The 12,498-nt window shown below is 37.4% G+C and overlaps 1 protein-coding gene across 1 annotated transcript; it reads left to right on the top strand.

The window, feature by feature from the left end:
• LOC109224384 lies at window positions 722-9,623 on the top strand. The gene is made up of 3 exons (XM_019388963.1): window positions 722-1,245; window positions 1,555-2,009; window positions 9,586-9,623. The coding sequence occupies exons 1-3, from the start codon at window positions 722-724 to the stop codon at window positions 9,621-9,623; spliced, it is 1,017 nt and encodes a 338-aa protein (XP_019244508.1).

Raw genomic sequence — 12,498 nt, forward strand, 5'->3', positions numbered from 1 at the left:
AATTGATGAGATATTGAGCTTTGAAAAGAAACCAACAGAGACGTTACAAGAAACGTGGGATAGATTCAAGGGTCTGCTGGTTACGTGTCCACATCATGGTATTCTGGAGCAGATGTTGGGGCAGAGATTTTACATGGGGTTGGTAGATAGTTTGAAAGCCAATGTTGATGCTTCAGCAAGTGGAGCATTTTTGAGCAAAACATTCAGAGAAAGCAAGATCCTACTTGACAAGATGGCACAAAACTCAGGATGGACGACAAGAAACGCTCCAATCACTCATGTGGTTCACTCAGTGGCTTTAGACCCGACTAACTCCATAGCTGAAAATATGGCCACTCTACTGACACAAATGAGCATCCTCACTAAAAAGGTGGATGAATCCGGCCAAAAGCAGCAGGTACACATAGTTGATGCAACTAATGGGGGTTTATGTACATCATGAATTAATCAACCATATGCCTGCTCGTTGAGTGCTGAAGGTGATAACCAACAATATCAGGAGAACATGAATTATGTGGCCAACTATGGAGGTCAGAGGCAAGGTGGTCGGAATTGGGGTCAGTAGAATCAACAATATAGACCAGCTCAGCAGCAGTACAACAACAACAATAATCTTAGGGCTATGCGACCACAGGTTCAAGTGGTGCCTTACCAAAGGCAACAGGGTTATAACTAGCATAATCAGCAATAGACTTATCAACAACCTCAACAACAACAGACGATGAGACACGAAGATGGGTTTGCTAAACTTGAGGGAATGATGCAACAACTGATTGGGTCCAATGGAAAGCTAACTGGCAGAGTAGACTCACATGAATCAGCGATAAAGAATATTGAGATCCAATTAGGACAGATTTCTATGGCCCTAAATAATCGTCCCCATGGGATGTTACCTGCAGACACCCAAATCAACCCAAAAGAGCAGGGCCCGAAGCAACTGATGGCAGTGAGTCTCCGAAGTGGTAGAGACTTAGATCTGGAGCAAGAAATTGCTCGCAAAAGTAGACCGACTATGATAGTGCCAGTACCCATTGAGGTAGATGATTCATCAGGGTTAATTGAGGTGACGGTACAACATGCACAAGAGAACACCAACAAAGAAGAAGAGGTTGTGAAAGATACCGAGGTTGCACCGGAACCGACAATAGAAGCAGTGCCTGAACAAGAGAAAAATCTAATCACAGGGAAGAAGCGACCTCCAGCACCATTCCCACATAGATTGGCCAAATATCAGAAAGATGAGCGGTACAAGAAATTCTTGGACATGTTGAAGCAAATTCAGGTAAACATTCCATTGATTGATGCTTTAAAGGAGATGCCTGGTTATGCGAAGATGATGAAGGACTTTATGTCCCGCAAGTTCGACTTTCAAGACTTGGCCACAGTTACACTGACTCAGACGTGCAGTGTTGTTGTGACGAGACCCATAGCTGAGAAGCTGTCTGACCCAGGAAGTTTCACAATCCCTTGCACAATAGGCAACTTTGCATTTGCTAAGGCACTGTGTGATCTGGGAGCAAGCATAAACCTTATGCCCTTGGCTATCTACAAAAGGCTAGGCATTGGAAGAGCTAGACCCACATCTATGTCACTACAGCTGGCTGACCGAACAATGAAGAGGCCCTCTGGGATTCTAGATGATGTATTGGTACATGTTGGGAGGTTTGTGTTCCCAACAGATTTTGTCATCCTTGACTGTTGGGTTGACGAGGAAATTCCCATAATTTTGGGAAGAGCATCCTTGGCCATTGGGAGAGCTTTAATTGATTGTAAAACTGGAAAGCTCAAGATGAGATTAAACGATGAAGAGATAACATTCAATGTGCAGAAATCTATGCGGAGACCAAGTGAATTTGCTAATTGCTCTCTAATAGATGCGGTGGATGTAGTTTTGGAGAAGGATGATGAGGCATTGAACATTAAAGATCTTCTAGAAGCCTGTCTCATGAACCTAGATGAAACTAATGGTGAAGACTTAGCAGATGGGGTAATTGCTCTTGAAGGACAAGGTTTTTGGAGAAGGGAGCTCGAATTTGAGCCTTTGCACTTAGAGGAAAGAAAAACTCCTCCAGCTAAGCCATCAATAGAAGAACCACCAAAGTTGGAACTAAAACCACTTCCATCTCATCTCAGGTATGCATTCTTAGGACCTTACTCAACTCTACCCGTTATTATCTCATCTAGTTTATTAGATGTGCAGGCAGAACAACTTTTGCAGGTACTGACTGAGTGCAAGACTGCAATTGGGTGGACCATTGCAGACATAAAGGGGATCAACCCGGCCTTCTGTATGCATAAGATTTTATTGGAAGATGGGCACAAACCTTCCAGAGAACATCAAAGAAGGCTGAACCCCAACATGAAGGAAGTAGTGAAGAAAGAAGTGATCAAGTGGTTAGATGCGGGAATCATATTCCCCATCTCTGATAGCAATTGGGTTAGCCCAGTTCACTGTGTACCAAAAAAGGGAGGTATGATGGTGTGAACAACTAATTTTTGACCACACCGAATTTCATACTATTTTAGTGTAAATATTTCTTTTAGATTTAATCTTAATGTTTAAACTNATGTAAATACATCTCACTTAATAATGTTGGAAGATCTCTTGTAATTGTGGGTTGTGGGCCCCACTTTTGTGGATTGGTTATGTCCAAAAATCCCCTAAAGATGCCACCTAGCCACATAAACCAAGAGTCACCATTTATAGGAATGCCACCTTTACCTCTAGTAGTGCTTAGTCACTGAATATTGTCTCCCACAACTACACATGGGATCCTCCCCCCCTCCACTCTTTCCTAATTTATGACACATGGTCATCTAATAAAATTAGACACCCATTCCATAACCTCACCTAATTTGTACACGTATCCACCCCTTTATTCTACCTAATATTTATCTAGTTCTACTACTAGCAATACTTATCCACAATTTCCTAATTAGCTATAAAGATGCCACCTCCATGATAACTTGTATTAGTCACTTGTTGCTCCTTACTATGTCGCCACGTGGTGACATCCTAGCCACCTTGTAATTCTCCACAAATCCTCATCCTAAAGTAATACTATAAAAATATTTTTAGGAAAAATTATGGTACCATATCAAAATGTATCTAACGGTATCAAGGTTGTTAAACTTACGGGGTCTTTCAATAACATCGCACAAATCCTCTATAACCTCATGAATGACTTTAATCCCTTTTAATCTCATATGGATACTATGACTCATCCTAGTACTAAAGTACGGGATGTTATACTACTAACATTAAAGACTTCATTTCCACTCCTCACGTTGCACACACATCCCCTCAATCACATGATCTCACACACACTCATCTGCACACACCTATTTATATATCTAATATCCACACTTCACAAAAGGGAGGAGATAGGAGAAGGAAAGGGCAGAGAACGAAAAAAGAAAAAAAATGTTTGGCTAAGTTATTGAATCTGAAGGCGGAGTTCGGAATTTCGTTCGTATTTTCGAGTTTGCGGGTTCTAGAAGTTTGATAATTAGTAGATTAAGTCGATTACTGAGTGAAATTTTCGCAAAAAGGTAACACTCGAATCTTCTTAGTAAATCCATATAATAGCATGAGATCCATGTTTTCTTAATGTAACTTGAAAAGTTTAGCAACTGAATGCTTCATTACTTTTTCTATTCAATTTCATATTTAAGTTATATTTGTAGTTTGATTCATTGTTGATATGAAGCATGTGATCATCTAATCTAAGCCAAAACTTATATGGAATTAATTTCTATTTGGAAATTATTGTAGTTAAATTCATTGTTTAATTAATTTCATTAATGAAAATAATCAACGAAAGGAAAAGAAACGAAAGAGAAAAGATACATTCTTTGCTTCAATTTTACGTATCTACTTCTGATCATCATTTTAAAGAATTATCTTCTGGTGACAAAGTTGTCTGGTTTCTTCTTTAAAAATATTGGAATTTAGGATTTAATCTTTTTTTTTAGAAATTTATTTTTGTTGTTGAAGTTCTTTTTCCAAAGATTTGTGTATGTTTATGGGTAGAAGATTTTTTTTTTAAATAATACTGTAACATACAACTTCTGCAAACAGTTTCTGCAACAAATAGAATTGAAATTAAAAGCTTTTCTAAAGAATATGAAAACTCCAATTTTAAAAAATAAAATAAAAATAAAAACAATTCGCAAGCTGCGACAAAATTTTATGAACGAAAACCAGGGCGTAGTCTCTTTGTTTCTATGTCATTGTGGAAACAAATATCGACATTTTAGACACATTTTAAATATTAGCTTACGTGTTCATACCCGAACCTTGGATTAATATGCTTAATTAATAAAAGGATCATGTACGCATTCCGCGTCTCGATGGCTTTAAATTTAAAATAATTATGATATAACTATGTGTACATTTCGTACCTTGGTTTAATATTTAATATCAAAGAAGTACCTTGTATGTGTACCGCATCTGGGTGAACACAATTAATAAAAATATAATAACTAATTAAGCGGTAATCAATAAAATATAAGAATAGCTAAAAATTAATTTAAGCCTTACATTAGTCAATAAAGCGACCGTGCTAGAACCACGGGACTCGAGGGGTGCCTTACACCTTCCCCTCGGTCAACAGAATTCCTTACTCAGTCTTCTGTTTTCATAGACCATGAAATAAGAGTCAAACCTTCCTTTTGAAAGGGGATTCAAATTAAATGTGACTTGGAACACCAAAACTCATTTCCAAGTGCGCGACTCCAAATAATAAATAACCCCTTTTTAAAACGTCACTTTAATTGGAAAAACTCTTCTAACTCAACCTCGTAATAGGGTTGTGGGAGAAAAAAGAGGTGTGACAGCTATGGTGACTCCACTGGGGATTAACTAATAAGAATTCGAGCTTTGTATATTGATTCTTGTTTGGCTTTTATCATGTTTTGGACATTATTGTGTTTGGGAGCCTAATGTACTATTTGTCGCTTATTTACCGCTTCAATATTTATTTGAACTGTGATATAAATTGTATCCTCTCTCGCACCCCTCTGAGTCTTCTGATAGGTAGTTATGTTGTGTTTGCCTACCGGCATCACAAAATTTCTGTCTTGAGATAAAGCCAGTTAGCCTACCAGCTTCTGGTGAAGGATTTAGTTACACATGATTAGGCGGGAGAGCCGTTAGCTAGCCAGTGTTGTTCTACTACTGGTGTCGCTTGACGCTCCTCGGCTCGGGTTGTCCACCCGGGTAAGCCAGGTCTAGATACCATCTCCTTTAGGATTTGAAAACTTAGAGTACAAGCCACAAGCAATGAATATCCCTAGTAAGCTACGCTTTATTTGCATCATGTGCATTGGACTTAGCGGGACTCGGCACAGGAGCCGGGCCCGTCTCGGACAGGAACCAATTTTCATGTTCAATTTTCTGCGCTATATGGTAGGCTTTACTCAAATGTTGACCAGCTTTAAGATAGATTGATTGAACAGAGGAGAGAGAAAGAGAAAATTTCCTCCAAGTTTTCATAAAATATATGTTTTCTTATATAAAATTTTGAAGGGTTCTGGTATGTAAAATTACAATTTTCAAAATAGTTTTCTTTAGTTATTTTAACTGAACTACGCGGGTCTGATTCTCACCGGATGTGAGATACGTAGGCAACCTTCATCGGATCCGGCCCCCAATTTTTAAAAATCCAAAAAAAAATATTCTCCTTTAATTCCTTCTTTAGAATTCTTTCTTTAAGACATCAAATTAAAAAATCCAAAAATAATTCCACCTTTTTTAGAAGTATTTCTTCCAAAAATTCAAAAAAAAAATCAAAATCCAAAAAAATATTTCTTTATTTCGAAAATTACTAAAAATGGAAATCCAAAAGTATTTTCTTTCTTGTTTGAAAGTCTTTTTTTCAAAAATTTTGAATAAAAAATAAAGGGATAGAGAATTAAAAGTACAAAAATATTTTTCTTGTTAGGAGCTTTTACGATTAGAATTTTTTTTTTAAAAAAGTAAAAAAAAAGAGTTAGTTTATTCATTTTATTCTTGATCTTCCTGAACTACGCAAGATCTGATTCATGTCTCCGCATGATACGTAGACAACCTACATTAGGTTCGATCGAATCATTTTGAAAAAAAAAGAAAAAAAAAGAGAGAGAGAATAAAGTGGTAAAAAAAAGAAAAAAAAAAGAAAAAAAAGAAGAAGAAGAGAGAGTGTTTATTCTAGCATGCTTGTTGTTTTGAAATAAAAGCTAGTTAAAAGTGGTCGGTTTGTTGGTTTGCAATGGCGAGTCACGCAAACAATCCAAGATCCCTTGGAAGTAAAAGCATCTTCTCAACAAATGGAAAAAGCACCATTGTTGTTTATCCAAGGTCACGAAAAGGCAAGTAGGCAAGTTGACAGTGAAAAATAAAAAATGAAGGCAAATGTGGGGTTGACTTTACCAGATTTGAGCAATAGGACACTGCATGCTCGGGATGATTTGATGATGGGGAATTTGATCCAGCATTGAAAGCCATAGTAGTCATTGCCGCGGCAGAAGAGAAACAAAAAACGGGCGCCAACCCAGAAACTTTTCCTATCAGACGGGAGTCTCGGTAGCTGGTCTTGCTATCTTTTCTGCCTTTCGAGTTATTTCAGTGTGTCATCCAAATATTTTTACTTTACTGTCTTACATTTTGATTTAAACCCTTCTATCTTTTTTTAATATATTCAAATAAATGAAATCAATATTTCATCATCCATGAATGTCTCTTTTCTTAATCTTGTCACCTTTATTATTCTCTTTTCAAGTTCTGTAAATGCAGATTTTAATAACATGACATGCTTGCGGACTTCATGCCCAGATCCTAAAACGCTGTCAGATTTCGAAATAATGAACCAAGAAGAATAATGTGTTGAAGATAAGGCTTGTAAGAAAATAAACAAAGAATTGAAACGAAAATGAGATTCCTTCTCTTCGGATCATTGTTGAAGCCGCGATCGCTGATGAAGATTGAGTCAAGACCCGATTGAAACATTATCTTTGATTGTTGGAAAGTGATTGGCCGGAGGCTACCATGGGCAGTTGTACAACAAAGAATGGCCCATGCTTACAATAAAAAGTACGTCCCAAGAAATTTGAAGTGGGACAACTCGTCCTGAGACATATTCTCCCGCACCATGAAGAAGCTAAGGAAACATTTGCTCCAAATTACAAAGGTCCATACATTGTAACAAGAGTATTGCATAGGTACGTTGTATTTGGGAGACACCAAAGGAAATGTCCTCGAGACAATAGTCAATACAGACGCAGTAAAAAGTTACTATGTCTCATGACTTGGTTTAACATTCTCTGATTGACATGACGGAGGCTTTCTTTCTCACTACCCAAACACTATTAATCCTTTTGCAAACCCTTTGAGCCGGTTCCCTCTCTTTGATTACCCTCTTTGGAATCTGGAAGTTATTATTAAAAAATAACAAAGAAAAGAAAGAGAAAAAAAACAAAAAAAATGAAAACAAAAAAACAAAAGAAAATCAAAAACTAAAGTTCCCTGAACTACGTTCGACTTGATTCCGAAAGGATAGGTAGGCATCCTCTCTCTGAGGTTCAGTCACACCAAAATAAAAATCCAAATTTCCCAAAATGTGAAACTGGGGTAGATATTATAATATTTCGGCAATTGTTTTGCTCGAAAGGTTCCAAAGTTGTAATTCAGTCCAAATTCTTTTTACCCAAATCATTTCAAGTCCTTCCGATCAATCAGCGAGAATGTTCAAGAGTTGGTGGATATGTTACTTGGATCAGATGCAACCAAATGAGAGAAATAAAATAAGAGAGTCCTATTGGTGAAAACCCTCATGGGCACTGTAGGGCGATGGTGAGTAGAGAAAATAATAATGAGAGAGTCTTATTAGCGAAAACCCGCAAAGGGCACTATGAGATGATGGCGAGAAGAGAAATGAGAGAGATCAGCTAGTGAAAACCCGCAAAGGGCACTGTTGATCGAAAAGAGGATCCACGCAGTCATACCATCAGCACAATCATGATCAAGGTTTCCCGCTTTCAAGTCAAAAATTGTGATGAGTTTCTGAGAATCGGACGGTTTATACAGATCAGGCATCCAGTCCAAAAGGCATGTCATGTTCATTGAAGTCTGCATGTACTCCCAGATAGGTCCGTATTTCTTTTCCCCGAAAGGGAAACCTCTTGTTTTAAACTCATTCTCTATTCCATTGTTTGTTTTTTTTCTTTCAATCCCATTCGGTCTAACTTTGTTCCAAAAATAAAGCAAAGAAAAGATGGCAAGACCGATTTATAGGGTTCTCGTTTGAAGCGAGCTGATATATTCAAAAGGCGCCCAGCCTCGACAAAGGCATCAAGTCGACCCCGACTGTCCATGATTGGCCGATGCTTTGAAATGAAAAACTTTGAAAGAAGTCAAAAGTGAAATGCCCACAAAGGCAAAATAAAGTTGAAAAAGGTTAAGTACCTCCATGGTAAAGTTTGGGAAAGCCAAAGGTTCTCTGGGGTCAGAAATGAAATTGGTATTCAAAAAATAACCAATTGCAGTTGAAATCATTAAAAAAGATGAGCCGAGATCAAGAGACTAAAATAATCAAGGCCACAAACCGACCACCATTTTAAAACAAACGAATCTTTCTTTGTTCAGAACAGGAACAGAACAATTTTAGGAAACAGCTCGTAAAAAGACGAACACCACCCAGTGAAGTTCTCAAATCCTTGATTTTTTTTCAATATACATGTAATTATTTTATTTTTAGTTTCATTATAGGGAACTAATACCTTATCTTCAACACAGGGTACTACATCCCCTGTCTGCATTACTTTCTACCTACATAGGGTACGACATTCTCTAGTAGAATCTTAGAGAGACAAGAGCCTAATTTATTGCTAACATAGGGTACGGCATTCCCTAGTAGCATCATTTTCTGACTACACAGGGTACGACATTCCCTAATAGAATCTTAGAGAGCCAACAACTTCACCTTATTGCCAACACAGGGTACTACATCCCCTGGTTGCACTTATTTTCTACATAGGGTACGACATCCGCTAGTAGCATTTCAGAGTGCCACGAGCCTCGTCTTATTGCCAACACAGGGTACTACATCCCCTGGCTGCATCACTTTTTGCCAACATAGGGTACGACATCCCCTAGTTGCATTTCAGAGTGCCACGAGCCTCATCTTATTGCCAACACAGGGTACTACATCCCCTGGTTGCACTTCTTATTGCAAACATAGGGTACAACATTCCCTAGTAGCATCTCAGAGTGCCACAAGCCTCATCTTATTGCCGACACATGGTACTACATCCCTTGGTCGCATTACTTTCTACCTACATAGGGTACGACATCCCCTAGTAGAATCTCAGAGTGCCACGAGCCTTATCATATCATCAACACAGGGTACTACATCCCCTGGTTGCCTTCCTTCTTGTTAACACAGGGTACGCCATCCCCTATTATTTAAAAAAACGCATGTTTTTTTAATTCTTTATTCTGCAATAGCAAAGATAGTTTCATGTGTTTTCAATAACTCACAAAAATTTCCTAGTGCAAACTAGGGCAGAAAATTTTTGTTCGTTTTGTTTGTTTGTGTTGGCTTGTAGGTTTTTCTGCAAAGCACGGATTTGATGTGCAAAAATAAGATTTCAGTTCTTTCCAGAGAAAGTGGAACGTTTGATCTCAATACCAGGCGCAACTAGCTTTGGCGTAATGCATGCAGAGACATATGGTCAAGATCTTTCTTCCCATCATCGGATCAAGAATCAAGCCTGGGAGAATATTTCATAGTCTGTTGAATCGAGAGCATCAAGTTTCAATCCAAAGTCACTGGGAGAAGTAAGTCAAGAATCAAGACAAGACTCCAGATGGCATTTGATAGGAATTTTGTAACTCTTAGATTTCAAGAGTATGTAATTTTCTTTTCATTTTGATGTAATAGTAGGAACCGCGGACCGAAACCTCGACGGAACTTCACTCGACTCTCCCTCTAAGAATACTCCATCACTCTTCTTTCACTTGAACTACACGTGACCTGATTCCCTTACAACCCGGGATATGTAGGCTGCCTAAAATCAAGGCTCGGTCACATATTTTTCTTTTATCTTCTTTTTCTTTTCAAATAATAGTGAGGTCAAAAATCAGTCACCTTGTTCATTTTCTTTGCCTGAAAACTCTCCTTGTTTCCAAGCAAAGAGGGGCATGCTGTGAACAACTAATTTTTGACCACACCGAATTTCATACTATTTTAGTGTAAATATTTCTTTTAGATTTAATCTTAATGTTTAAACTTTTATCACTCTTAATAGGTTTTATTTGAATATATATAAAATACTCACATTCTTAGAGTGTAAATTTTATTTCTATATATATATATGGTTTCTTTTAATTGGAATTTTAATGAGTAAGCTATGTATTTTTCTTAGTATTATATAAATTATATATAATTAGTTAGATTTCTTATGTTTTTTTTTTAGTCTAAAGTTAGTTGGTTAATATTTTTGTGTCAATATTTTAATTAAATTTTACTTCTAAAAGAAAACTTACAAAAATATATGTATATAGTTAAATTCCCATAACTTTCAAACATTTTAGTAATAAACTTTACAATTAAAACAAAATCACCTACCTATTACCTCACGTAGCCTCACATAAATCCCAACCCCAGTGTCTCCAATTTTACACTGCACTACACACTTGCACACACTATTCTTCATGCCACTCACACACGTTGCACACACATCCCACTCCTCACGTTGCACACACATCCCCTCAATCACATGATCTCACACACACTCATCTGCACACACCTATTTATATATCTAATATCCACACTTCACAAAAAGGAGGGACCATTTTTGAGAAGCAAAATCTCCATCTTTATCTTTGGCTCTAACTTAATCTTAAATACACCCATTATTCATGGAAAAAGCAGAATAGAACATAGAGAGTGATGGGAACAAAGAGAAGAGAGGAGAGCTCTGTTCGTCGAGTTTTGTCGCCTTCGTTGGAGTCTCGGTCGTGGTTCGGTGTTCGATTCATTGGTCATCGGCTCTACGTCGGTGCTTTTCTCTGTTGCTGTACCGTTTTCTTGGAGATAATTTTTTATCAAAAGGTCAATTTATTTTTATTGTTGTTATATTAGTTAATTTCATGCTCTATTCTCGTCTAGTTGAATATTTTATGACTGTGATATCATTCCATTGCTTAGTTCCCCCAACTGTCTTGTTTTGTTTCACTGTTGTTGAAATTATGGAGATTTCGTATATGTTTTTCTTTTGTAATCAAAAACTCATAGTTATAAAATTATGTGGATGGCTAGATAAAGTTAGAAAAGTTTGTTAAATGTTTAAACATATCCCTGTTAGTTACTTGACGTGATTTAATCACAAGTCTAGCATAGTTATCGAAATTGGTTCATTTACTTGTTAGATAAGAAGTGAAACTTTAGTTTTAATGTGCAAACGGCAATCACATTATATAAATGGTTGTTTTATGATTTCAAATAAATGCATCATACACTTCTTCCGCAAATATTTCCCTAAGCTCTTGGCCTCACAATAATCTCAAAATTTGGGAAGAATAATGAACACCGTTAGAGTGCTTTAGGCGTGTTTTAAATTTGTTATCGTAATTATGTACACGTTCGCGTGACATAATTATGATTCCAAAAATAAATCAAGGTACACGTTCGTGCGACCTTGATCAAACCATCTTAATAATATAAGTGTTATTAATTGTGTACACGTACGCGTGACATGATTCCTGACACACCAAGCAAATCGAATACACGTACGCGTGATTCGTTTTAAGATAATTCCATTAGCTACAAATAATCAAGAAATCAAAAGCGGCCTTAAGGCAAAAGTGCATAAATTTCTCTAGAACATAAAACATCTCGAATTAGTTAAGCCAAGTATAATTATTTAAAGCGACCATGCTAGAACCACGGAACTCGGGAGTTCCTCACACCTTCTCCTGGGTTAACATAATTCCTTACCTGGTCTTCTGTGTTTCGCAGACTTAATCAGAGTCAATTTCCTTGAATTGGGATTTAAAATGGTGACTTGGGACACCGTAAATATTTATTCCAAGTGGCGACTCTTAAATACAAATGAATTAATCCCCTTTCAAATAATGTCACTTAAATTGGAAAAACACCTTTCTTTCCTATCTCCTCGGGGTAAAAAGGAGGTGTGACAGATGGTAGTGAAATATGAGAAGAACGAATTGATCTCTACACGAACAGTCACAGGTTGGCGAATCTGTATGGATTACAGGAAGTTGAACTTGGCTATATGGAAGACCATTTTCCACTGCCATTCATTGGTCAGATGCTAGATATATTGGTAGGGAGGTCTCACTTTTGCTTTCTGGATGGGTACTCGGGGTATAATCAGATTTCTATTGCCCCAAAGGATAGAGAGAAAACGTCGTTCACCTGCCCTTATGGTATCTATGCCTTTCGGAGAATGTCGTTTGGCCTATGCAATGCACCCGCCACATTCCAAAGGTGCATG

The sequence above is a fragment of the Nicotiana attenuata genome, chromosome 3 (genome assembly GCF_001879085.1).
Source record: "Nicotiana attenuata strain UT chromosome 3, NIATTr2, whole genome shotgun sequence".
Taxonomy (NCBI): domain Eukaryota; kingdom Viridiplantae; phylum Streptophyta; class Magnoliopsida; order Solanales; family Solanaceae; genus Nicotiana; species Nicotiana attenuata.